The sequence below is a fragment of the Gymnoscopelus microlampas genome (assembly GCF_963454915.1).
Source record: "Gymnoscopelus microlampas genome assembly, chromosome: 2".
Classification (NCBI taxonomy): Eukaryota; Metazoa; Chordata; class Actinopteri; order Myctophiformes; family Myctophidae; genus Gymnoscopelus; species Gymnoscopelus microlampas.
This window is the reverse complement of record NC_139939.1, coordinates 22,281,300-22,308,799: the sequence shown is the minus strand read 5'-3', so window position 1 is coordinate 22,308,799 and position 27,500 is coordinate 22,281,300. Positions and strand designations below refer to the sequence as shown.

Below are 27,500 nucleotides of genomic sequence, written 5' to 3'. Positions count from 1 at the left end.
GGGGAGACTAGAATAGGCATGAGCAATTAAGGCTGGACTAGAGAAAACATAACCATGCGGTCACACACTGACTTTTGGCTCATTAAGAGAAACAAAGAGATTGCAGGTGCAGCTTGCAGGGCAGACACCGGTGACTTTGACATGGTGCACGGACACGTGCATCCGTGTGCACGTGTGCATACACATGCATACATACATCTGTGCATGTCGTACACCGCATGTTGTACGTGGCGTGCGGTCAAGAGCCAAAATATTTTTTTACTGGGAATATCAACTTTCTTTGTGTGTGTGCACACACAATGTGTAGTGAGGACAGCATGTGTGCGTGCGCGCGTGTGTGAATTGCGGGGATGAGGGAGTCATGTGCATACGTGTACGCGTGTTTGTGGGACTATACGCGAGCGTGTGTGTGTATGTTTCGGATTAAGAGCTTCACCCCTGGACCTCGAAATTAGATGGGGGATTAGCGGGACACGTTCACCACCTGGCAGTGTAAGCCCCTGCAATTACGACAGCAACTTTTAATCAACAACAGCCACGCATGTATCACATACAGTCAGAGGCAGAACACACACACACACACACACACACACACACACACACACACACACACACACACACACACACACACACACACACACACACACACACACACACACACACACACACTCAGATGCATCTTCCTCCTTCTTTCTCCTATTAGATGGTCATCCTGCTGACCCCACAATAGGCTCTAAGCACAGCAGCCATATTGGAAAGAAATTGGGCCTCAATCCTTATTTCCTTCACAGGTCTTACCAATTATACTGATTAAGGCTCTGTTCCATTCTGGTTAAACAGAGTCAGGGTGCTGATATTAGCATGTTGGCTCACTGGAAACAGTGCTACACCAGTGGGTCTCAAAGTGTGGTCCAGGTGCCCTCTGGTTCCCAATGGAACCAAATGGACCCGTAATATTGAAATAAATTAAATAAATTGAATGATAAAATGTATGTAAAATAAATATCATGGTAATATTTTATTTCAAAACAAAAATGTGTTTCATTGTGAAACAGAAAGTATAGCGTTAGTTACATTGATCTAAGCTGGGAAAACAATGGATTGATTGATAGCTAAAATGAACATGCACTGATATTATTTGGCTGACGTGTTAAGTGGTCAGATGGGTGGGCCGCGAACACTTTCGAGATGTTCAAGTGGTGGTGGGCCCTGATCCAGAAAAGGGCTACTGTATATGGAGAACAGCTGTGCTCTAGTCTAATCATGATCACATATTTTAACCAAATTAGCCCTCGCGTCCCTATTCTGGGCATGTCATTACAGGCATACGTATAGGCGTTTTCAAAGATTTCCCAAAAGGCTAAAAGAAACCGCAAAAAACGCCAATCTACAAGCTCACATGTGCCGCACTGCTATTCTCACCATGCAACACCATCGTACCACAAAGTATTGTTAGTGTGGCATAATGGGCAGTAATTTAGCCTCCAGGATGCCTTTGCTGTGGTTAGGAGATCACATCAGGAGCGCTTGGCATAAGGTCAGGGACAGGCGTTTGGAGCACTTAGGGATCGGGTAAGAACCAGCATTCCATTAGCACCTGTGGCAGGCTGATACATAACATACAGAGTCCCTTTTATTAGTGCCCTTTTCTTATTACAGAAGCATCCAAAGCTAGTAAATGAAATACTGACAAGCATTATTTATGCTAACAATAATAATGATACATTTCCTAATTTCTTGTAACTGAACTTTTACTTGGAGAAAGAAAATGCCGCTGGAAGTTTTTTTTTAATCTTTATACCTCTCGTACTATCCAAACCTTCCAAGCTCTCCTGAGGTGGCCTTGGCATTGCCTGCAGGACCCCAGCATTCGGCTGTGGGTGAGAGAGGGAGTTGATTCCCTGGTGAGGCTTGTGGTCAGGATTGTTTGTGGATGGCTGCGTCACGCCAAAGAACTAACGCAGCGAGGGAGGGCAAACAAACCCCAGACAATTCCTCACCACTTCACGGCCGGTGCATAGCGGGGAGGAAGACACAGGCGGCTAGCAACCAAACCAAACAAACATGAGCCAGGCGCAGGGACAGGAAAAGAAATCATGCTCTAAATTCATGAATAGCTCCAGTTAAACGCATGCACGCTCACGCACATGCACACATAAAAAACAGAGAACGGTCCCTCCCATTTTTAAAGAGGCCGTTTAGGCCACAGAGCGAGCCAGTGAGAAAGGAGAAAGAGAAATGAAATGAGACATAAGACAGTGAATTATCCTACACACCACATAAAATAGCCCTGATCCATCGCCAATAGGAATACTCATAGCCATGCTGTCTTTTAGTTTTCCCAAGTCTCATTACGCGTAATTCAAGAACTAGTTTGTCATTTCCAGCTCCAAGAATCCTCTCCTTGAATAACCTTGAAAGAGAGATAAAACAGCCGTAAGCCATACTGAATTAACCCTGCTCAGAGAGAGAGAGAGCCCTACAGTAAGTCAGTGATTCTCAAAGTGGTGTCTGGGGACCCCCAAGGGTTCTTGAGAGGGTCCCAGGGGGACCCCAGGTAAATGAACAACAGTTTAACCACTTAAACCCTCTTTTATACTTTAGTTTGTAAGCTTGAAGCTTGAAGCTGGAAATATTTTGAAAAACTTCAAAAAAATATATACTTCTTTTAACAACACAATCTTCTCTTATGGGGGTCCCTGGCAAGCGTTTTCAGAAGGGGGTCGGCAGACATGAAAATGTTTGATAACCACTGCAGTAAGTCTCCCCTCCTTTGGAAACTCCTTTGGAAACAAAGGAGGGGAAAAGCTGAAACTATTTTTTTCCCTCCAAAACTGCAGATTAAGTTTAACCACAAACAAGAAGAACCAGAGTTCTCCACCGTGATGAAGATTGTGAAGATTAACTGCAACGTTTAGATAAAGTTTTAATTAAAATAAATCATAAAAACTAAACGTAGAGTGAGAGCAACAATCTGAAGTGTCCTACAATAAATGCCAAGTTTCAGTCAAGTCATAAATGTGACTTGACTGAAAAGAAGAGGGCAAGAGAGCAAGAGGTGAGAAGAAAAAGTAGAACAGAGTGACTGATAAAGCTGATAATGAGCAAGAGAAAACTGGATAATTACAGGATAGAGGGATCATTAGTCCATCACTCTAGTGTGTGTGTGTGTGTGTGTGTGTGTGTGTGTGTGTGTGTGTGTGTGTGTGTGTGTGTGTGTGTGTGTGTGTGTGTGTGTGTGTGTGTGTGTGTGTGTGTGTGTGTGTGTGTGTGTGTGTGTGTGTGTTGTGTGTGAGAGAGAGAGCGAGAGAGAGGGGGGGGTCGAGAGTCAGAGAGAGAGGGAGTGAGAGGGAGAGAGAGAAAGGGAGAGAGAGGAGCAGAGAGAGATAGATGGAGAGAGGGAGAGGGACAGGGACAGAGAGAGAGGGAGAGGAACAGAGAGAGAGAGGGAGGGAGAGAGACAGAGAGACAGACAGAGAGAGGGACAGAGAGAGAGAGACAGAGAGAAAGATGGGCTAAAGGAGGTGGGGTGGTATTGTAACAATAGCCTGTGTGCTGTAGGAGGTTTTCCCCAAACGTTCCTCCTGGCCGCTCTGTGCTAGCTTGGCAGGGCTGAGCGCGCACACTGCCGCCGGCCCCGTCATGGATCACACGCCATATCTCCTTACACACCTCGCATGACGAATCTGCCATCTCCTTGCCACAGGCTGCACCCACGAGAGGCAAGTGGAAACACTGACTTCTGTCCTCTCGCAAGGAAGGAGAGAGAGAAAAGGGGGCGCGAGAGACTGCGAGAGAGACAATGCGGGCGATGGCGGCCAAGTCAAAGATCACGCACAAAAAAAATAACAGGATGTGTCAGATTTAGGAAACAGACTTTAAAAGAGTTACGTTCCAATAATCGGTTGAACAAAAAGCCTTATTGAAAAATGTATATATTTAATGAACCCTTTCGATTCAGGACCCAAAGATATAAATTATTTAGACTCACACACTGACCCAGGAAAATATTGTACCTCTAACAGTATAGCTGTGACAGAGCCATGATCCATAATTTAAAGCCCTGCCCATTGTCTCTCCTGTCACAGAAGCAACTCTGACAGCTGTACACTTGAACGTGCACACAGTCAAATCCACAGTGTTAATTTAGCTCAAACAGTGTTAATTTAGCTCAGAGAGAGCACAAATGGAACATTTGTGCTCTCTCTGAGCTAAATTAACACTGAGGATTTTACAGTGTATAATATAGCAGCCAGTGGTGGAAGAAGTACTCACATTTTCTTACCTATAAGTAAAAGTATCAATACCATCATGTAGAAATACTCTGTTACAAGTAAAAGTCCAGTATTAAACATTTACTTGAGTAAAAGTACAGAAGTATTGCCATCAAAATATACTTAAAGTACCAAAAGTAAAAAGTACTCATCATGCAGAATGTCCCATTTCACAAGTTCTTAAATGTATAAAAATCCTTTGAAAATAGCCGATCGACAAGCTCACAACTCGTCGCTTTGTCGCTTTTGCATCAGAAGTAAAAGTATTGAAAATTGGAAATACTCAAGTAAAATAAACAATATGCCAAATTGTACTTAAGTACAGTACTTGAGTAAATGTACTTAGATACTTTCCACCCCTGGCAGCAGAGTGCGGCATCTCCAGCCTCTTCGGCTTAGCTCTGGTCCAGCGGGGACATCCAGATGGAGGGTAATGCCTCACACCCTTCATGGGGGAACCTACCCAGGGGGACTACCCCATGGTGGACACTCAGGCCTCAGCTGTGTGAGTATACTGTGTGTGTCGCTGAGTGCAGAGGGGCGGGCATCACATGCCAAACTTATGGGATCAGGTGGCCAAAAGCGTGTGATTATGGGAATGTTACAACATGGGGAAAGAAGAATACGCCCCCCACCCCACCCCACACACACACACACACACACGCATGCACTTTTCACTTCATCAAATACTAGCACTCTGTGTCACAAACGCGTGCACATCACATCACATTCAATGTGAGGAGAATTGGCTCAAGTCTGTTTTTGATGGCAAATGGGAATGAGTGTAACATGAGCACAGCTTCATTTTCAGACACAGACACACATGTTTGCATTACTATAATTGTGAGGACATTTTTAGGACGGCGTTTTTATGATTGCCATTGTTTGTTTTTTTGGCGCCATTGTTAACCCTAACGCTGAGAATAGCCGATTTATAAGCTTAGCCTACTAGGCCTCATGCTGTTTCTCTATATCAGTGGTTCTCAACCTTTTCTGGATCAGGGCCCGCTTGAAAATTTCAAAAAGCATTCGCGGCCCACCCATGTTAAGTGGTCAGATGGGTGGGGCATTTTCAGAGCATGTTTATTTTAGTGATCATGGGCTATTTATCACAATGAAAACACATGTTCAAGGTTTCAAAGAATACATAACATGAAAATATTTTTTTTGTTACATACATGTTTGATATTAATGTTACAGGTTGATGATACTGGCTTCTCTATATCTCTTTAACACACTCATCTCTATCACCCTGTACCCCCCCCCCCCTCCCTCCATCAGGGGAAACCCTTTAGTTGCTCCTGGTGCTTGTCCATAAGGTGCCTACTGGGTTTAAAGCACCAGTGATAATCCAGGAGAACTCTCCATTAAGTCCACGGTGCTTTAACAGATGCACCGTGCTATGTGCATCGTGCATTCAAACATCACATGCTTTGGCAGAGACACTTACTACCCCAAAAGCGTGCGGCTGAATATTTATCCTCCGCGGGAGGAAGGCATACTTCAAAAAAAGAAGAAGAAAAAAAGAAAATGTATAGGCTCATATATTAAACACAGAGAGAGAGAGAGAGATAGAGAGCGTCTCTAGGCTTGTCTTTCTGCCTCTCATTCTCTAGTCTCTCTCTCTCTCTCTCTCTCTCTCTCTCTCTCTCGTTGCCTCTTTCTCTCGTGTGGGAGGCAGCGCTGGGCACCCAGCCATGCCACATCAATATGCGCGCTGGTGAAATGCTTCCCCTGCTTCCCCCCCAGTTCTACAATTCGTCTGTTGTCGGGGCAGAAACCTTGTATGTACATATTTTGAACTTTTTATGTCTGTTTTTTCGTAAAATGAATGCCCTACTTCGTCATACTATACAGTGTCACACAAAAGTAGAAAAAATAGCCGATCTGCAATGCGTCTCATCGTAAGCTTGTCGATCTTCTATTTTTGCTATATATATTTTTTTTTATAATAGAGAGTGCAAGTGGTTATGTCTGTCTATGGGTTTTATGAATATTGAACCAATTAAAAAGCATAAACAAGAGCTTGTGACTAAACAACAACTACATTGGACCAATAGGAACACAGGTTCTTTCTTCCATTTCCTGAAAAGTAACGTTTTTGGGACATACGAGCTTTTCCGCCCCCCCGACGGTGACAGTTTCGCCGAGGCCCGCAGCAGTGGAATCGGTGGCTTAATGTCAGCGGATACAAGCGTTTATGTTAGCTGCGTTAGCTAATAAGGGGTTAGCGGGGCTGGCAGCCCCCACACCGCAGCGCGGCCGCGGCAGACTACAGGGCCAGACTGACCCCCTCGTCACAGCGAACCTGCCGCGCGCGGCAACAGCCCGTCGGCGCAGACGAGCTCCAGCCAACGCCACCCTAGAGGCACCTTGGATTCTGCCCAGACGAGGTTCTCTGGGAGCCTTGGTTGCCATGGTGCCAGCCGAATTTGGGTCCAATAAACGTGAGAGTTAACAGGCGGAGGGGGGGGGGGGGGGGGGGGGGGCGTTTGAGGGGGGCGGGGGGTGGCAGGGGGTACTGGGTGCTATGGCAACCCCGGTATCAATCCTGCGGTGACACAGGCACACAGCAAGTCAAATAAAGGCCTATAAAAATTATATCGTTCACCGTCTGGAGGAAACCCTGTATGTGCAAAAGAGTTCATTTTTAGGAAATGGTAAAAATAAATTAAAAAAGCCCCCATGTTCCAATGGGTCCAATGTAGTTATTGTTACATTGGTTCAATATTTATAAAACCCACACACACACTTAACCACTTTTTTTTTTAAATGCAATTATATCAAATACAGCTGATCTACAAGCTCACAACGTGTCGCCAATGCGAAATGTCTTAAGCTTGTAGATCCTCTAATTTCACAACTGTTGTATTACACTCTTGTATGACAAAGTAGGGCATTGAATTGTGTAAAAAAAATATAAAAATCTGAAATACAGAGATACAAGGTTTGTGCCCGACAGCAACGATAATATGTTACTGATATCGTTGGTGTCGGGCAGAAACCTCTTATCTCCACATTATTTTTGTGTTTTTTCGTAAATGAATGCCCAACTTGTTCATACTACAGCATCACACAAAAGCCCCAAAAGAAGCAGATCTACAAGCTCGAAACGCGGCGCGTTTCGAGCTTGTAGATCTTCTACTTTTGGTATTTTTTCATTTGAATCCTGGAAAGTAACAGTTTTGGACATATGAGGTTTCCCACCCCGACAGAGAGGATATACTGTGACGGTTGGCTAAGATCATTGAAATCCTATAAAATAGGCCAGATCACATGGAATCACAATTGAGCGGACGCGTGTGCTGGATGCAGCTGATAACCTGCACAAAGAGCCTCTTCACAATACGGTCCAACAGGATTGAGAGTATTGAGCGCCATGAATTCATCGTCTATCAGTCTATCGCCGCTGTTGGAACAACCTTGTATGTCCAAAACCGTTACTTTTCAAGAAATGGGAAGAAAAGAACCTTGTGTTCCAATGGATCGGATATAGTTATTGTTCAGTCACAAGCTCTTGTTAGTACTTTTCATTGGTTATTATAAAACCCACAGACACAATCTTTTCTTTCAATTTTCATTTAAAAAAAATATAAAAATAGCAGATCTACAATGTGACATGTCGCGAATTTGTAGATTGGCTATTTTTCCAACTTTTGTGTGACATGGCTGTACAACAAAGTATGGATTAATTCATTAATTTACAAAAAAAGAAAACAATTATGGAGATACAATGTTTCTGCCCGACAGAGAAGCTGTGTTCCTTAGTAGGAAGTTAGTATTTTACCCTTCAAGGACTTTGTAAATAACGCATTTAATCAACATTCCTGATTACAAAAGACTGAGAGATTATTAACATGTGCAGGGAAAAGTGTGACACAATTTGCAAACAAACACAATTAAATATGTTACAAGAATGTCTGCCTTGGCCTCTGTTGTCTGTTGTTTCAATCAGCAGTTGCTAAGTGGTTGAAAGTGCGTTAACTCTGATCTGTTGTTTACCCATCATTCCGTCGTCTCTTTAATTAAACCGTTTGCACGACGAGAAACGCGTAAGAACTACATATTAGCACCTAGTTCACACTCCACTCCCTTTGGCTGGCTCACTGGCGGTCGGGTTTGAACGATAGGGAGGCAGAAAATAGAAAATAGACTCGGAGAAGAAGTCTGTGGCCCGTTCACCGTGACGTCCCTGAGACCCCAACCCCCTCAGCTAGTTCCAAACGCGCGCTCCAAAAAAAAACCTCCTTGCCTGGGCTAACTCAGTTTCACATCTATCATAACGGAGCATAAGACCTCTGCTTGGAAAAATAAATATGTATAATGAGCACACAGGGACATACATACTGTATACACACACATACGCACACACATACACGCGCACACACACACACACACACACACACACACACAAAGCTTGGCTGACGGCTACAGTTTTTGCCAAAAGCCCGCTATTGAGTATACGGTTTTGCACCAGAGACACAAACACACACTTGTCATAGCTTTCTTCATTGTCCCCCCCCCCCAAATAAAACAACTCCCCCCTCCTCAAACCTATGCTATTGATACCGACTGAAGACCCAACAATAAACACATTATCTCTACCCCCACCTTATCACACTCGTTAGTGTGTGTGACAACCTCCCACCTGCTCAGCACCCCCCACTCCCCCCTCCCACAAAGCCTATAACCTCCTATAACCTTTTAATATAACCCTATAAATCTTTTTTTAACCATAAAACAACCATTTCTCTTGTGAGGACCAGGAAAACGATCCTCGCAATGTCTATTTCTCAAATTCGACTATACTATGGGATATTTGGTCCGCAGAAGTATAGTAACACAAGTACACACACACGCACAGATCTACCCCCCCCCCCCTCAATCCCATGTCGTTCCCTATCCCGTTTCATCCCGCTTTCTTCTCTCGCCGTCTAGTGTCCTAGATCTGTGTCCAAACTGATTTGAAAGCTTACTCGCTTACACAGATGCATGCCAAATTTGATTCTCTGCATTCTGTTGTGCTTCTCAGCTAGCTCACACTCACACGCTCGCTCGCCGCCACTCCCCCCAACCCAACCCCACGTTCTTGTCTTCTGTGGACCGCTCTCCTTCTCACGGTGAAACAAACACCAAACGACGTCCTGTGAAGGTTGTCTTTCAAGAAGGCTGAGCCGCTCATGAGGCTTCAGTTTGGTCCTTTAACCACTTGAACGCCAGCATCCATATGCTGGAGGGGGGGGCGGACATTAACTGAAAATAGATCTACAAGCTCACGACGTGTTGTGTTGCGACGCATCGTGAGCTTGTAGATCGGCTACTTTTGGCGGAGAGATTTGGCGCAGACGGACATAAGCGGTCCAAGTACAGGAACAACTCAGGTCCTGTTTACTAAGTCTGGAGAGTTTAAGCGGTTAAAAAAATATGATAAAAGATTTCAAGCTTAAAATATATTGCGGCGATGTCACAGTAAAAATAAGAGTGGAAAATTCAATCATGTCGGTGGGAATATCAAACGGCTGGCGGCAAAATGCACAATCTTCACATACAACGACTGAAAGAGAAACGGACAAATCGTAAGAAAAGCAAAAAACAAAAAAAGAACCAAACCGCAATCAAGACTCACAAATGATAATTGTCCAGGGAAAGTGGAGGAAAACGGTCTGGACTGGACTGAACACTGAAATGTTTGTGCCGGAGGAGTTATTATACATTTTTCTGTAGCCGCAAACAGGAGTCCGGGGTGCTAATGAGGCTACAGGAGGGCATTCATTTGTAACCTAAAGAGGAATAAAAGAAAAAGGGGAGCAAGTGAAAGAAAGAAAAGAAAAGAAAAGAAAAGAGAGGAGAAGAAAGAGAGGATCAGAAGGAGTAGGTTGGCAGGGGTGGTGTGTGAAAAATTGGCATCTTCCACAGACGGAGATAGCATCGTGCCAAAAGCACCCGCCGACACAACTACTGCAGAGCTAGAACTCTGGGTTTTTTCTCCATTAGACATCATCGCTGTGCTAAACTCGCCTACATAATAATCCCTTTATTCTTCAACCCACGAATAGAAACTAAAAATATGTGGAAAGATAATTTGTTTCGTAATATATATATATTTCTTCTAAATTTGGAATACAAATTGTATTCGTCAACAGAGGCCGAGCCATACCAGCTTCCTAACAGGGGGGAGTTGTTATTTTTTCTTGTGTTATTGTTTTTTAAACACACACACACAAAAGAAAAAAATAACAAAGAAAGTGTATTTAACCACTTAAGCACTATATACTTTGTTTGTTATACTTAGCAATTTCTGAAAAAAAAAACAAAAAATAGAAATGAAAAGAAAAGAAAAAGCCCAAAATAGGGACGCCAGGGTTAATGTGGTTAAAAGCCGGCATCACAACTCTCATCCTAACAGGAGCAGCATTCTGTAGTATAGTGAATAGCATTAATTGCCAGACGAGGCAGCAGATGCCAGGGTCTTGCTGTGAGTGCAGCCCAGTGAATAAGCCATGTTCCCTGGCTTCTCCCTGGTTACTGGCTGGCCTGGCCCTGGAGCCGCTATAGCTACTGTAGCTAGCTTTGCTAACACTGACCACCGCGCTCCGCACTTCTCCCTCTTCCTCCCTCTGAGGTCGGGGGAACCCTCCAGAGCGGGTATATGGTTTTCGGGGACAGGCACATTTCATGGTTGGCGCCGCTACAAAAGCCTGAAAAGAGGCGAGGCGCTGGGAAGACACAGTATTAATACAGACAATACCACCCCCTCGCTGGTTCTGACTCTCTCTCCTCTCAATTACCCCTTTCTTCTCTTCCCTTCGCCTTCTCCTTACGCTTCCCCCCTTTTTCTTTTTCTCCTTTCTCGCTCTCACTCGTTATTTTTCCAAATAAAAAACCCAAAAGAGCTCACTCAGCTCAACTAAAGAATGCAAGTTTTATCACTGTGTGCTTAGCTTAGCCTACGCCCATTTTTATTTAACAATCATTAATGTGTTTAAATGTGTAATTAAATCTCAACAGTAGGTATTAGGCTGGGCACGGCGGCACAGAACAAAACCTCCTTTTCTCCCCTTAGCCAAAATGAAACATTTGCTACGGGTTCAAACTGCCAATTTAACCACTTTAACCCTGGCATCCCTATTTTGGACATGTCAGTATACTGTAGGAGAACATTTTCAAAAGGTTTCCGAAATGTTCCAAAATATTGAAAATATCCACAAGCTCACAACGCAATGCAACACATTGTAAGCTTGTAGATTGGCTATTTTCCTTTATTTTGGAAAAATACCACTGTACAATGAAGTATAAAATAGGGCTTAAGTGGTGAACTCTGGACAGGTCTGATTAGTAGAAATTGTACAAGTCCATTAAAATTTTGAGCAAAATATGAATGCACTTTAATACGCTAAACCTGTGTCTTTTTTCCCACATGGAAACTTTATCTGACGTACTAGTATGCAACTTCCAGTTGGGGAAAATATGAATTACCAAACAAAGACGATAACTATAATTCAAAATTTCCAGAGTTGTGTTTGAGTAGAATAACATGCGATGCTAAAAGCAAGCACCACTGGTAATGGAGAAAACATGTGCGGCACTTATTTTAAAACGCTGAAATAAGACCCCGCTCTTCTGTTGTGAAATTTCAGAGAATACGGTGCCAAAAAATGTCCGCGTCAATTTCTTAACGGCTTAGCAGTGTCCTGCTTTTCAAAACCAATCCATGAAACGGTATACACTGACTGCCCCCTCCCCAACCAATTCCCCATCTCATTTAAAGTCTAAGGTCTTCTGAGGAGAGACAGGAAAAGACTGACTGAAGAAGTAATTACAAAGAAATAGGGGGATAAGAGAAAAGAACTAAGAGAACAGCCAAACTGTACAAACTGCTTCGTCTGTCTGTTTCGCCATGACTACAGACTCCTGATTTCACTGGAATAATCTGTTTACCATACAACACTGCAAACCCCCCCCCAAACAAAAGGGCACAGTCGGGGGGTAGATCATGCAGAAATGTTCTGGGGTTTTAGGCCACTCTCTCTCTCCCAAATCTGACCCGATTCAAAGAAACCCGGGCTTATGGCCGTCATATAAAAATCAAAGCAGCTGTGCCGTTCTGTGTATTCGTCAGTCATTTTAACATAGCAGCGTCTTTGACTTTCATTCCTAATATTAGAATTCTTGGGGATATTCGCTCTGGAGTCATCATGGTCTCACGAGATAAAGGAGACCCTGCCTTTTTGGAACGGTCTATTTCTGTCGGATCCCAACGTTAGCCTGGTGCATGTGTGTTTGTGTGTACGTATACGAGAGTGTGTGCCTCTCTAGCGTGCATGTCAGCGCTTGTGAGTGTGTTTTCTACATGCGTTTGCATGCATGCGTTTTAAGAGACTGAGCTCACAACGGGGCTTTGGCTGGCTCGGAATACGCTTTCGCGCTCCAAATAAACTGACTTTTTGTTTTTTTTGTTCCCGCCGCCAATAGCTCACATTTTGCTTGATAAGTCTAATAAGTGGCGTCTCTTGTGTCTCCGTATATTCAGCCTCTGCTTGCTCTATTTAGCCACGTTAATGGACCATGCTATCCTCTGCGTTGATACGTCAGAGCATCGTTATTGCTGGATGGAAGGTATACTCACGATGCAACACAAGGATGCCCTTGCTAAACACAAACCGTCGGCGGACAACTCTTGATGCCAAAACTGCTCCCTCTCTCTCTCTCTCTCTCTCCCTCTCTCTCTGCATGCAGAGGGCTTTTCTTAGCCACCATGGGCCCTGTTCCCACAATATACAAAACAAAAGCCACAGGCTTGACCGACGGGAGTGGGAGAGACACACTCTCTGTCTGCCTCTGTCAAGCTCTCATTTAATCAAAACCCAGTAACGACAACACAGCAACGCTTACTTCACTGTTCGGGGTCACACTGCAGCTACAGTACACAGATGCGTGCGCACGCACTCACGCACGCGCGCGCACACACACACAATTCAACTTTTGTGATGTCATGGGAGCTAGTGGGGAGATGCAGGAAGTAATTAACAACAGATCTTTTTTCGCAGGAAAAAAATAACAGGGCATAGAGAAGCAAGGACCTGGTGAATTCATCAAACGGATTCCGTCAACTTTTTAATGCATCCAGAACCATTCATCATGTCAGCTTTCACTGTCAGGATCACTTTTCCTTTCTCTCTCCCTCTCCCTCTCTCTCTCGCCCTCACTCTCTCTCTCTCTCCCCCAGATCCCTGCCTTTCCCGCTCTCTCATAAATCATAAAAATCAGGGAGTTTTCCTCGATGATGAGTGCAAGCTGTTTTTTATTTGTGAATCCTTCCTGTGGTCAGTGGGCTGGTCCGAGTTGGCCCGGATTTCTCACCGGCCTTTCTCACAACGGCGTCCAACCCATGCTACAGCGAGGAAGGAGACGGGATCGAGCACACATACGTCTCTGTGTCTGAAGGGGTCACGATAGAAATGGCACGGGGAGCACATTTCACACCTCCCTCAAGAGTGACTGCAAATTTCCTGTACTGTGCTTTGGATTGGAAACACATTTGAAACATCTTTTTATAATCATACTTATAGTGTTATGAAAGAAACTGAGGGGAGAAATCAAAAATAAACCCATGGGAAATAATGTCCAAAATATGACTAATGCTAAGTGGGGCTAACTTTGGAATGGCCAATGATGATTTTTTTCCCCCCTGTATCGTATTTTTTCCAACCTTGAATAAATCAGCGATGTGCTGAATTAAAAAACTTCAAACCTATATTCTTCGCCAGGGGTGTATCCTTGACCGCCTCCTTTTTTTCCCTCTACGCCAAATCTCTTCAACAACATTTTGGCCTAATGACATGTCAAGAAAGGGACACTATAGGGCCCAAACTGTGGTTAAGCTAAAACGGCAGAAAGCTTGGAAATCAAGTATCCCATGTGACAAGATGTAGGCTATTTGACGAGGTCTCTATACAATAGTTAGCCTCACAAAAGGGAACAATGTTTCAATGACAAAACAGCACTTCAAATGCAGTTCTGCTGATATGCGCTATATAGCACTAGAAAACCAAGTCATCATGTTCACACCGATCATTCCAAAGTGACCCTGCCAGTCTGTGGCGTGTGCTGGCAGACCTTTCATCCAGGCCAAGAGACCACTATCTCCATAATAACACCAGTCAGCCAGTCAGTCAGTCAGTCAGTCAGTCACCCACTCCAACAATGCACAAAAACAACATTCTACTCATTGTACCACAGCATAACAGCCCTCGTCTGCTGTGCCACACTCCTTCTCGAGGTTCCCCATCTCTGTTCTCTCCTAGCGTGCAAATCACATTGTTCAACGTTGATCTGTCTCGTTTGTTCTCCTCTATCTGAGGTGCTTAGCCGTGGAGGGAGAAGGTGGTGTGTATTGTGGTGCCGGTGCCCAGTAAAATCCTCAGTGTCTGTTCGTTTAACCACTTGAACCCTCGCCTATTTTCAAAGAATTCAGTCAAAAATGGGTGAACAGAGCTTGGAGATCTGCTATTTCAGCCAGGAAGAGATTTGGCGCAGAGGGGGGGGAATTAGGGGACCAAGTAGGCCTACAGACAGACCCCTGGGGAATTCCATTCAACAAATTACATAAGTTTAAGGTCCATTTTAAAACAGGAAAATGGACTGTAAAAAAGACCTCAGGGGTCGATTAAGGTCATTTTATTCACTCTGAGTTAGATGAACACTAAAGGATTTTACTGTGTGAAAACTAAAGGCGTGCGCGTAGTGCAGTTTGTTGTGTTACGGCGGCGGTGTGTTAGGCTCTACAACAGAGAGCTTCTCAGAGGGCTGGCTGGCGGGCAGGCCGTCTGACTGACTGACTGACTGAGTTTCTGGCTGGCTAAATTGCAGGCTGTTCTGGCGGGCTGCAGGACAGCCTGAGAAACCATGACAGCGAGCCCAGAGATTCCCCGTGGCAGCTTTCGCCACTCTGCCGTAAACAAAACACAAGACGTCTTCTTCCCACACCAGTGGGGCTGTGGCTCTGCCAAACAGAACAATCACTATTATAGCCTCTTCTCCTTTATACTGCTCTCTCTCTCTCTCTCTCTCTCTCTCTCTCTCTCTCTCTCTCTCTCTCTCTCTCTCAAATAGATAAGATAAACAAAGGCGTTCAGGGGGAAGCTTTACCTCTATGAGAGCAACAATGAGGGTGACGTCTAAAGGCGACCAAAACAAAAGTGTGGTAGAGATCAAAGAGACGGGAATGCTGAAGATCGACAAAGAACAAAAAAGAACGCAAAACAAACAAGAAAATGAGCACAACGTAGGCAAAGCCACAGGCACACCGCCACAGTAGACAGACATTACACAAGGCTGGAACACAAGTCTAGAGGTTTGTACAGTACAGTACACGCACGCACGCACGCACGCACGCACGCACGCACGCACGCACGCACGCACGCACGCACGCACGCACGCACGCACGCACGCACGCACGCACACACACACAGTCACACACACACCTTAAACTGTCACACTATGGCAAGTAAAAATAGGCCTATATGAGCTCGGTGGCAGCATGGTGGGCCCTAGGGCAGATTGGCAGACAGGGGGGCTTGCCCTCTCTTTCTCTCTCCCTCTCTCTCTCTCTCTCTCTCTCTCCCCCTTTCTCTCTCTCCCCCTCCCTCCCACCAGGAGCTCAACTGAGCCGAGGTCCTTTGGAGGCAGATAAATGTGCCAGGGCACACTGGATAAGCCAGATAAGATAAGAGAGAGCAGGCCACTGCAGTGAGCTCACGTTATGAATGGGCACTGCAACGGACTCAGCCCCCCCTGAGCAGTGGAGAAATGGCATGCGTTGTAAACCGTTAAGTACTGTAGCGACGGGCGGCTGCAGCGGAAAGCGACAAAACAAACAACACACTGTAAACAGTCGCGTTGGACTCTATGGTGAAATAAATACATCACAGGCTGTAACTGTGTGTGCACTGTAAAATCTCGAGTGTTAATTCAACACTCGGAGAGTGTGCAAATGTAACCAAATGCATTTGGTTACATTTGTGTACTCTCAGAGTGAATTAACCTTGAGGCTTTTTACAGCTGTGTAAAATAGTATTGGTACTTAGAATACTTACATTTATTTTTGTTATTTCTCCATATGAACTCTAAAGGTCATTACATTCCGGCGATATGCGAATATACGCAAAATTCGGAATCGGTCCGAATAAATAAAAGACGCCTTTTCGCTCCGCGAAACTGATGTGGAAGCTTGCATTGACTTTATAAGGTTTTTAAAAAAAACGTATTATTCGCATGAAAAAAACGCCCCCGGTGTGTAAGGATCTTGAGAGTATAAAAATGGACCTGTCCATTTTTACATTCACAGGGTTAAATTGACACTCAGGATTTTACTGTGTACAATATTGGTACTCTATTATGTACTCACCACTGATCAACCCTATAGTCTTAATATCACATCCATATAGAAACCATATAGAAATGGAATATTAAATATTCAGTGTACAATACAACTAATGCAATAATACAGGACAATTCAATTATTTATTAAATATTTACTTATTGGTAATAATTATCTCCAATGTGTTTTCCCCCTGTACCAGTAATTGCCAACTGTAAGCCAGCAACCTTCTATATATTATTATTTAAATTGCAATAATTAATTACATGTACCGCCTGCAAATTGTACACAATCATATAAGACTACAGTTTCAAGAAATAACTGTATCTGTTTCAAAAACACGTCACACATTAGCGGATAATTAATTGGCAACTGACCAAAAAAAATGCCCTACAAAATAAAAGTGATTGCTGCGAAATATTGTAAAATCCCCAAATTCAATGGCTCTTCTAATGCTATTCGCTAAGCCACAATTTCCACAATGAATTACAGTTCTAATTAACGAGGCGTCTGACAATTTATTTTACAGTAACAATCGTGGTGCATTAGGTTAATCACTCAAATCGAGCACAAATAAATGATGAGTAATAATTTTGTGTAGAATTAAATTAGTGGGAGGTATAACACAGTAACACAGATTTCCCCCATGGATGGCAGAGCTGCCGGCTGCCCAGGGTTTATCAGAGCCACACACAGGCCAGCACAGTGAGCCCCGAGCTGCTGCCAGGGTTCGGTTGGGGCAGCTTGAGGTGTTTTGGCCAGGACCATGCTGGTGTGTGTGTGTGTGTGTGTGTGTGTGTGTGTGTGTGTGTGTGTGTGTGTGTGTGTGTGTGTGTGTGTGTGTGTGTGTGTGTGTGTGTGTGTGTGTGTGTGTGTGTGTGTGTGTGTGTGTGTGTGTGCGCGCGCACGAGTGCGTGCATGAGTGCATGCATGCGCGTGAGAGAGAGAGAGAGAGAGAGAGAGAGACACGGCTGCGATAGCATTTGGTTACAATCATTTTCTTTCGCGCTGAAGGAGTTTCACCTACACAGCGGCATGTGTATATTTGGGCAGCAACTAGGGGAGTGTGTGTAATGTGTTATGTGTGGATCTGGGGGTGAGTCAGTATTTGATATTTCCAGAAACTTCCAGCTGAGATAATATTAGGTCATGCATATGTGTTTGTACGCTTTATGTGGCCAGTAAAAGTAGTATTGGAGGTTACTTTTGGCTGTGACGTGTGGTGTGTGTGTGTGTGTGTGTGTGTGTGTGTGTGTGTGTGTGTGTGTGTGTGTGTGTGTGTGTGTGTGTGTGTGTGTGTGTGTGTGTGTGTGTGTGTGTGTGTGTGTGTGTGCGCGCGCGTGTGCGTGCGTGTGCGTGTGCGTGTGACGTGTGTGAGACAATGTTTCTGGCTATGAGTGGAAAAGCTACAACTGAGCCATTCCTTTGGCTATGCGTGTATACTATGCACAACATGACAGCCTACAATGTTGTTTTGGCCATATCAGTGTGTATCCACGACGGTGGCTGAGATACAACAATGTTTGGCTGTATCAAACTGAATCTATAATAGTCTTTGGCTGAATATGCATGCTGTGGATATTGGCTGTGTGTGGGTGTGTGTACGAGATGGTGATTAAATCTGTGTGCAAAACTGTGTCTACAAATAATATTTAGGGTTTTCTTCCCCCCACACTGAATTATCGTGTGTTATTTTGTGTATGACCATGGCTGTGATACTGGCTTTAATATGATTTGTGTCTGCAAATGTTGTCGGTGTGTCCGTGTGTGTGATTGTGTGTGTGTGTGTGTGTGTGTGTGTGTGTGTGTGTGTGTGTGTGTGTGTGTGTGTGTGTGTGTGTGTGTGTGTGTGTGTGTGTGTGTGTGTGTGTGTGTGTGTACTGCTGTTAAGACAATCAAAGAACACAGGTGCAGCCTATAGTGCAGGAAACTCGTAGCTTTTCCCACATGCACACGCACACGCACACACACACACACACACACACACACACACACACACACACACACACACACACACACAGGGCTCTGGCCAACTGACGATCCTTGGCTATAACAGGCTTTCTGAGTGACAGACAGAGTACACACAAAATACAACCTCATAAACAGACACAAAATGTTTTTGCACACGAAAAACGCACTGTTTGATAGCGGCAGTACACTGTCTCGTAAACATACATTCTCACACACAGGCACGCAATCCCTCTCCCATAAACACAAAATGCACTCACATATACAGCACTCGCAAAAAATGTCTCACTGTGTGAACACATATTTCCAAGGGCCTGCTGAACAAATGTCTTTAGCATTTGGTTGGAATTATTAAACGGCTGTAAATCCACATTCCATCGTATGATATATTAATCATAGCTGGGCTCTTAACAGGGCTGTGTCAAGAAAAATAAAATAAAATAAATATTTACTAAAATTATGGATGTATCCAAAGAAGAAAAATATAGTCAAACATTTTAACTGTCTTAGTTTGGCATATTTGTCTAGCTTACCGAGTTGTGAGCGTTTGTTTTTATGTGTTTGTATCAGTCCGTTGGTCTAGATGTGCTCTGCATATTAAGAATGTATACGTGGTATAATGTGATGATGATGTCGATGTGTGTGTCTGTGTTTCTGTGTGATATGAACATGCAAAGTATGTGTAAATCTACACAGTAAAATCGGTAATTAATTCATCCATTTGTACACAGTTAAATGAATGTGCGTGCCGTGCGCGCGTGTGTATGTGTGTGTGTGTGTGTGTGTGTGTGTGTGTGTGTGTGTGTGTGTGTGTGTGTGTGTGTGTGTGTGTGTGTGTGTGTGTGCGTGTGCGTGCGTGCGCGTGCGTGTGCGTACCTGGCGAGTGGACGAAGTAGGCCAGGTACAGGTCCAGCTCTTTGACGGCCACTCCGATGTGGTGCGGCTGGACGCACAGGCCGTGGTTGGAGCACTGGGGCGACTTGACCAGCCGCTCGCCGTCCGTGCTCTCCAGGGGGCTGCCCTTGAACAGGATGACCATCACCAGGTCCAGCCGCCACACCTTGTCGGCCTGGCGCAGGCAGTCGATGCGGCGGATCTTGCCCTTCTGGTCGGGGTTGGACAGCACGCAGCAGGGGGCCTTCTTCCCCGTGATGGTGAGCACAAAGTCCTCGCGGAACTCGGGCCGGATGTCCTTGCGGAGCTTGGCCAGCAGGCGCGACGCCCACTTCTGCTTGATCTCGGGCTTCTCGCCCAGCAGCTCGTCCTTCACCGCGCGCTCTTCCTCCTTGGACATGCGCTTCTCGTGCTTCTTGAAGTACTTGCGCTTGCGGGCCTGCAGGTTGAACCAGGTGTAGGCGAAGGCGCGCACGTGGGGCAGCAGGGCCTCGATGAAGGGGTGGAATTCATCCTGGATGAGGGAGGCGGAGGAGAGGGGGAGGGCGGAGGAGGAGGAGGGGGGGTAACAGGAGGAGGAGGCGGCGGCGGAGAGAGAGGGCGAGAACGGGGGAGAGAAGGAGGGGGAGAGAGGGAGCGGGGGTGAGGAGGGGAAGAGAGAGGAGAGGCAGTTAGCACCGGCGCGCAGCATGGAGGAGCGGCGCCTGCTCTGTGGGAGCAGAGGGAGAGAATGAGCGAGAGGCGTCGAGAGAGAGATAGAGAGACAGAGACAGAGAGAGAGAGAGAGAGAGAGGGAGAGAGAGGGAGAGAAATGCTGCACTCTCAGCCTAACGCAGACTCATCCCACATACAACACACTTCATAAAACACAATGCTGACAGTTGAAAAACACTAATAAATTATCTACTGGATTATTTTTCCTTCTTTTTGTTCAAATGAAATTAATGTGATTATATCTGAATATATCACCAAAATAATACAAACAAATATGTTATTTGTAAATTAAGTCGCTTCAGTTTAGTCATATCTGAAAATAAAATATTAAAATATGTTATAATTCCAGAAGAAGGGAAGATTATCAGATTACCTTTTATTTTACAAGGGGTTAAATGTCAACTTTAAATATAAAAAGATTTTTTTTTGACACGTAACACTACAGTAAAATACAAATTGACTTATTCGCAACATATCTCATGCCAAATAATTGTTAAAAACACTGCCAACAATTTTGTAATATAAATACTGCCTAAAACATGTCATCCAAAATGTATGAAAGATTTTGCGCACACACAGTAAATCACCAACAGTTAATACAAATCACAAGTGGTATAAATAAGAAAAAGAAAAACATGGTAGTTACCATTTTGCTCTCTCATCATAAATTCACGCCGATTGCAAAAAAATTAAAATACCTCAACTAAAAGTGCACCAGTAGTTCACTGGTGACTGTGCTGCTGAGTCAAAAACAAAAGCTGCAACTAATACTGCATGATATTAGACAAACAAAGACAGAGGGGGGAAAAATAAAATTGGGATGAAAAAATGTGCAAAGAGCAAACTGTCCAATAAAATCAGCGTGGGGAAAGAATTGTGAAAGAGGCGACAGGCCAAAGGGTTTTGCAGTGTAATACCAGCAAAGAAACACAGGAGGTACTGTAGCAGGAGCTGGTGGAGATGTGCTGTTCAAGAGCACAACAGAAGTAGAGTGCACGGAAGTTCAACAATCTCTCTCTAAAACAAACAAACAAAAATAAAAACAAAAATAAAAACAACAAGCCTTTGTATGCACGTGGTAAAAATGCACCAAGTATAGCATCAAAAATGACGAAAAAGTCCCCCCAAAAAATGTTTAAAAATACCGTTGCTCGCAAAAATTTACAAAAAAAAAAGATCTTGATAACAAAAAGGGGAGGGAAAAAAAGCTTGGCAAAGCGGAGCGTGCTATTGGTTCAGATCTGTAGGCTCTGCATAAGACTCACGGAGAGAGAGAGAGAGAGAATGAGAGAATCGGACAAGGGGGGGTGGGGGGGTCGGACGGAGGAGAAGAAGAAGAGAAAAAAAAACAAGAGGATGGAATCAATGTTGGAAGAGTGTGTACGACCGCTGGCAAACCCGAGTGCAGCTTCTTTTTTCCCCCTCTTTCTCTCCAACTCTGCCTCTCTCTTCCTCTCCACTTTCCTTCTCTAACCATTGACTGAGTCTGTGCCAACACGCAGAGGGCCCACCTATTTGGCACGGAGTCTCAAACAGCCCAGCCAATACGCACGCTCTCAGCATTGAAAGGGAGGGAAGAGAGAGAGATGGCAGAGGGAGAGGGAGGAGGGGGAGGGGAGGCGGGTGGTTGGTTGGTGGCTGGTAGCGGAGAGAGCGAGACACAGAGAGATAGAAGGGAAAGAGCGAGAGAGAAAGATAAAGAGCGAGGGACGGGAGGGAGTCGAGGGAGGGAGGGAGGGAGAGAAGGCGATTGTGTGCGTTGCGGGCAGAAGGTACGTCATTAGCCAAATAGACAAGTTCCAATCTAGTGCAAAGGCAAAGTCCAGAGGATATTAATTTTACATGCATCCAGCCCAGACAGCACCCGCCTCCCAAAACCTCCGCCTCCACCCCTCCACCCCTGCCTTCGTCACCAGCATGGTCACTACCGTCCCATCAAACCACTCGCTCGCTCCCCAACTGCATCCCCCCTCCCTCTCCAGAAACAACCCCCTCACTGCCTCTCTCTCCCTCTCCCTCTCCCTCTCTCTCTCTCTCTCTCTCCCTCTCCCTCTCTCTCTCTCTCTCTCTCTCCACTCGCATTACACCACCTTGGCACTGGATGGCATGAGAAAACACAGGCCCAAAATCCCACTAGACCCTCAGACCAGCAGCTGCTCCTGGATTTACCACACAAACAAAGAGAGAGAAGGGTGGGGGGGCAAAAGAACCCGTTCCCCCCAAACAAAAAATACCATCCAAAAACATGCTCTCCTGTTTCAAAATGCACTCTCACATCCAAACTGGCCCGCTCTTTTATTTATTTATTTTCACCCCACTTCAAAAATCCAGACAGCACGGACACGGAAACACATTAAAAGTTTCTGTTAGCAAATTGGAGAGCAATCCCCTTTGCACACGAGAGACAGGACTCACTTGACAGTGATGACAGAAAATGCTACGGAGGGACACTTCGCGTAAGTAGACCATAGATATAAAGCCGTTTATGAAGGAAACTGGATATGAAATCTCCCCAACATGGACCGTAGCATGTCCCCGAGTCCATGGCTTAGCCTACAGTAATGCTTACAGAATTAGATATGTCGTACTTGTTTCTGTAAAAGAGAAATGCTCATCTTTCTTCTGTAACATCTTCCTATTACATCTGCTTGTTAATTTTTGTTTTATAAACTATAAAATTATAGCTGAACACCAGTTGACACAGGGGAGTTCAGGATTATGTAGGTGACCTGGAAACGTCTTTAACTTCTCTTATTGTCTGACCCTTATCGCCTGAACAGAATGACAGGCTCCACAGTAGGAAAGGTTCAGACACAAAGGATGGACGCACCAATCTGATAAATATTTCTAAAAAAAAGTAATAGATCTATGTGCTGGCTGATTGCGAAACAATTTAGGTACAATCATTCAATCTCGCCATTGTGAATATGTTCAAAGGCCATTCTTAGTGTTTCCAAAAAAATCTATAACAAAATAATAATGCATGTGGTCATTCAGGCGGAGCAAAATGACATGATTACACACCAGGTTCAAAGGAATTAAAAGACATTGTCAAAATTGGAACCAAGGCAGCGGGCAGATACAACAAGCTTGCTCGTCGTGGCCAAGTTGAAGGACCAGCCATTTGATTGCGAGCTGAAACCCCCCGCTGTGTGGCAGGCCGGGCTTGTGTGTGTGTGCGTGTGAACCCCCTACAAAGTCCAGAGTCCTCTGGTTGGCTCCCAGGGCCATCACATAGAGCCGGGCCAGGTCCTGCTGTCCCTGTTTAACTGGGAAGCCACAGCCTGGCTGGCTAGCAGGCTGAATGTTAGGTTGTTGGACGTACCACTGGCTTGCCTGGGTGAATAACTGGTTGGGTAGGCCAGCTAAGCTGGCTAGCTGGTCAGTGACTGGCTAGCCGGTCAGCGACTGGCTAGCTGGTCAGCGACTGGCTATAGCTGGTCAGAGAATGGCCAGTCGGGCTAGCTGGTCAGCTGGCTAGCTAGCTTGTAGATGCTGCTGCTCGGGGGCAGAGCACATCTACACGAGGCCAGACCGGGCTGAGTGCCGATCACATCACAGGCAGGCATATGCTTGCCTCGCACAGCCATCCTGGATCACATGAGAAATATGGGAATGGGGAAGATGAAGTGGCAAGAAAGATGGGCGAAATAGAATGAGGGGGAAATGTTTTGATGAAAGTGAATGGGTGTACTTTTTTGTAAATACTAAGTTATAATGGTACAGGTGTGTTTGAGACCTATATCTGGCCTGTCCAATGATAGGTGGACAGTAAAATGAGGTGATATATGCCCAGAAGCTATCAGGACTTTATTATTATTATTACTCTTTGCACATAGCAGGCGATCCACAAGCACATCAAATAAATAAATAAATCCAAGATCCTTTGCCGCAGCTTAACTCTCTTTGTTGTGTGTGGAACATGTCATTCTTTTTAAATATATTTCAGCAGTATAAATGTCATTATTTCTTCATCTAATGAAAGTGCTGGAAATTTTGCAAAAGCTTACTGTGAAATTAATCCTAATATCTCAAATACTAAGCCTATTTGGATATCAAAATGTGCTTCAAGCAAGCTTCATCTTAGTAAAATAACACTGCCAGGCCTGTTATGATCATAAGTTGGACCAAATGCTGAATAATATACAACCGCATAAAATAGGCTACACATTAAGCACTGAGGCCTGTGCACAATTTGCAATCAAAGTAAAAGTTTTTATTATTTTGGCTAAGAACTGGGTCTCCGAGGCACCCTACTATTTAATATGGTCAATTTATATAATTTTAAAAAACAGTATTTCTTCTTCTAGCTTATTAGGCCATATTTGTTCTATTTCCCCCAAATTATGCTCAGCAGAAATGAAGGCAGTAATTCGTGCCTGGGGCTCAAACCATACTGTAGGTATCTGTGTTCTGCAATAGCTGCGATTGAGCTCATCTTATCTCTGCAGGCCATGATCTGTCATTCTAAAACACTGACCTTTGTCCTGCAGGCTAAATGTTCCTCACTCTTAGGTTGCTACACAATCTTACTAATGAGAGAGCCATGCCCAGGGTCACCAGGAAAAAGAAAAGGGGGAAAAAGGGTTTTCAAAAGGGGTCAATAGTTATAATATGACTGCCAACTAAAAAGACAAAGGCCTAATGTTTAGGCCTACCAATACAGTTTTGAGCCAAAATACACCACATGCAGTAAACCTACATCAATGAATTAAAAGGGAACTTTAATAGGTCATTTAATAGGCCTATATGAACTAATAGCTGGAAAAGGCCAAATCTGAAATAAAACAGTTTTTAGAATAAAATAAAAAATCCAACCCTGTTTTGTTTCTAAATGTTATATAGAGACCTTATAGGCCAAAACAAGCATGAGACGCCGAACCTGAGCAAACGTCAGCGGCCGTCAGACTTCAGCTCTGAAAACACACTGCCCGGTTTAAATGAAAGCCACAGCAACTCAAAAGACCTCTCAAGCCTGGTGCGTCCATTCAAGTGTCTACGTTTAAAAAAGACCTCGTTGTGTCTACCGTCCCTGAAACGCTTGCCAAAGAGACTTACAAATATCCTAGACAGCATGCAGGGAGATGAACAGACGCTATTGGCTGCTATATAGTTTGCTTGCGGTGCCAGAATTCATATAGGAAAAAGGGAAAAAATGCTAAATCCAGCTTTGCCGAGAGTAAAAATAACTAACCCCGTGGTGACCTAGTAGCTACAGTATCGAGCACTGATTTCCAAACGTTTTAGTTCGAGACCCAAACGAGAAATGTGATGTTTCCCCAGCCAGGACCCAAACTATTGAATTACAGCCGGAGTCTTTGTGAGCTTGTACATCTGCTATTTTCAATAGGCTAGCCTACTCTTTTAAAGTGTATTTCTTTTCTTTTTTTCAAATATGAAGTTTGAAAAAATGAACATTTTTTTAAATTATTGTAATCTCTGAACATTTTTGATTTCACCTTTTTTCCATTACTCTTTTGAAAATGCATAAAATGAAATACATTATTTTTACACGTGACCCATACAAATCTGTCCGCGACCCACAAATGGGTCCCGACCCAGTGTTTGGGAAACACATGGCATAGAGGACTTATATATCTCACCAGTGCATTACTCTATTGATGTCTTTTTGTCCCGTCTGTCCGTCTGTGTGTCGTGTCTCCACTCCACGTGAGGGAAACTCTGTGTTCTTACTGCAGGGCCTGTCTGCTCTGCCACGCAGCCAAATAGGTCAGCTTTCTGCCTGCCACGCAACAATATTACACATTTCACCTGCTGTCTACACTGGAAAATCCTAAAATGTAGCCTAATTTAACTCTCTCTCTCTCTCTCTCTCTCTCTCTCTCTCTCTCTCTCTCTCTCTCTGAGAGTGTCAAATAGATATTTTCAGTCCATTTATTAACACTGAGGGTTTTCCTGTGCAGCTCCACGTGAGCGGAGCGGCCTGCATAACGTCAGACGGTAACCGGAAGACTTACCCCAAAACACGCTCACCCCCATTTCTTTAGCGGACCAGCGGTTCTTGTGTTTGTTTTATTGAGGATAAGGGATAAGTTTAGGGTTAGCCATAGTTTTACTGAGGTTAAGTTTAGGAATAAGGTTATAGGTTTGACTTTTGACACCGTTTTACTGAGGTTACGTTTGGGAATACCAGGTGCCGTGAATACCGCCTGATTTGCCCCGGGGCGACTGTGTTTTGGGGCGAGCGTTTTGGTATTCCGTCAGACACACTGAAACTCAAAATCAACACGCGGCTCCTCAACAACCTGCCAAATATGTTTGTGAACAATATATGATGTAAACTGGAGAAATGTGGGCCTGAAACTAAATAATGCCAAAGAAGCGCTAAACTAAACTAAACTAAGGGGAAAGATGAAGCCATACCTATTCCGTATAGCATCCAAAGTTCCAAACCACATCTGATGGCAACGCCTTAGCTGTGAGTGAGTCACCTGACACTGAAATATTTCTTTTGTTGCTGGATGAATTATTTGTATAGGCCTAGACTAGTGGTGGAAGAAGTACTCTTCCACAAGTAATTTTACTTAAGTAAAAGTAGCAATTCCACAATATAATATGTTACAAGTAAAAGGACTGTGTTCAAAATGTTAGCCTACTTGAGTAAAAGTACAAAAGTATTGGCATCAAAATATACTTTAAGTAGGCTACCAAAAGTAAAAGTACAAAAAATGTTTGAAAATAGCAGATTTAGGGCGACTCTCGTGAGCTTGTAGATCTGCTATATTCAAATAGGGCTAAAGTGGTTAGTGTATGTTTTATAATGTAATAGTGTATATCTGCAAAGTAACTAGTAACTAAAGTTTTCATATAATTGTAGTGGAGTATTAAAGAATACAATATTTGTCTCTGAGATGTATGAAGTAGAAGGAAAAGTATTGAAAATTGGAAAGTAAAAATACCTCAAAATTGTACTTAAGTACAGAACTTGAGTAAATGTACTTAGTTACTACTTTACACTATTGGCCTAGACTACACACAGTACACACACACGACACGCACCTGAGCGATAGCTCAGGATTAACTTGACTCAACCATTTCCTCACACACACTAAACAGCCTGGCTGGCTTGACACATAAGTCATTTTTTACTATTCAAAAAATGTAAGCTGAGAGAATAAATAGGCTTAAAATGTCTTGGTTAGAGTATATAATAGACTAAAAAGAACATTGCTAACGGAAAATAGGCTAACCAATTTGCGTGAGTCATGCTTATTAATTCATGCCAATAATTCAGATTGATGTGCTTATGT

The 27,500-nt window shown here is 44.1% G+C and overlaps 1 protein-coding gene across 9 annotated transcripts in view; it reads right to left on the bottom strand.

The window, feature by feature from the left end:
* Positions 1–27,500, bottom strand: part of nfixa (nuclear factor I/Xa) — a gene marked incomplete at its 5' end in the record, with an annotated part of 151,596 nt that overhangs the window by 81,721 nt on the left and 42,375 nt on the right. For 7 of the 9 annotated variants that reach the window (XM_084044367.1, XM_084044372.1, XM_084044371.1 and 4 more), the window contains one exon: positions 19,498–20,029. In XM_084044367.1, coding sequence (XP_083900493.1) covers positions 19,498–20,029 — 532 coding nt within the window. Of the gene's footprint in view, positions 1–19,497; positions 20,207–20,875; positions 21,646–27,500 lie in introns of those variants that run through there. The other 2 variants (XM_084044370.1, XM_084044366.1) reach the window with 2 other exon arrangements.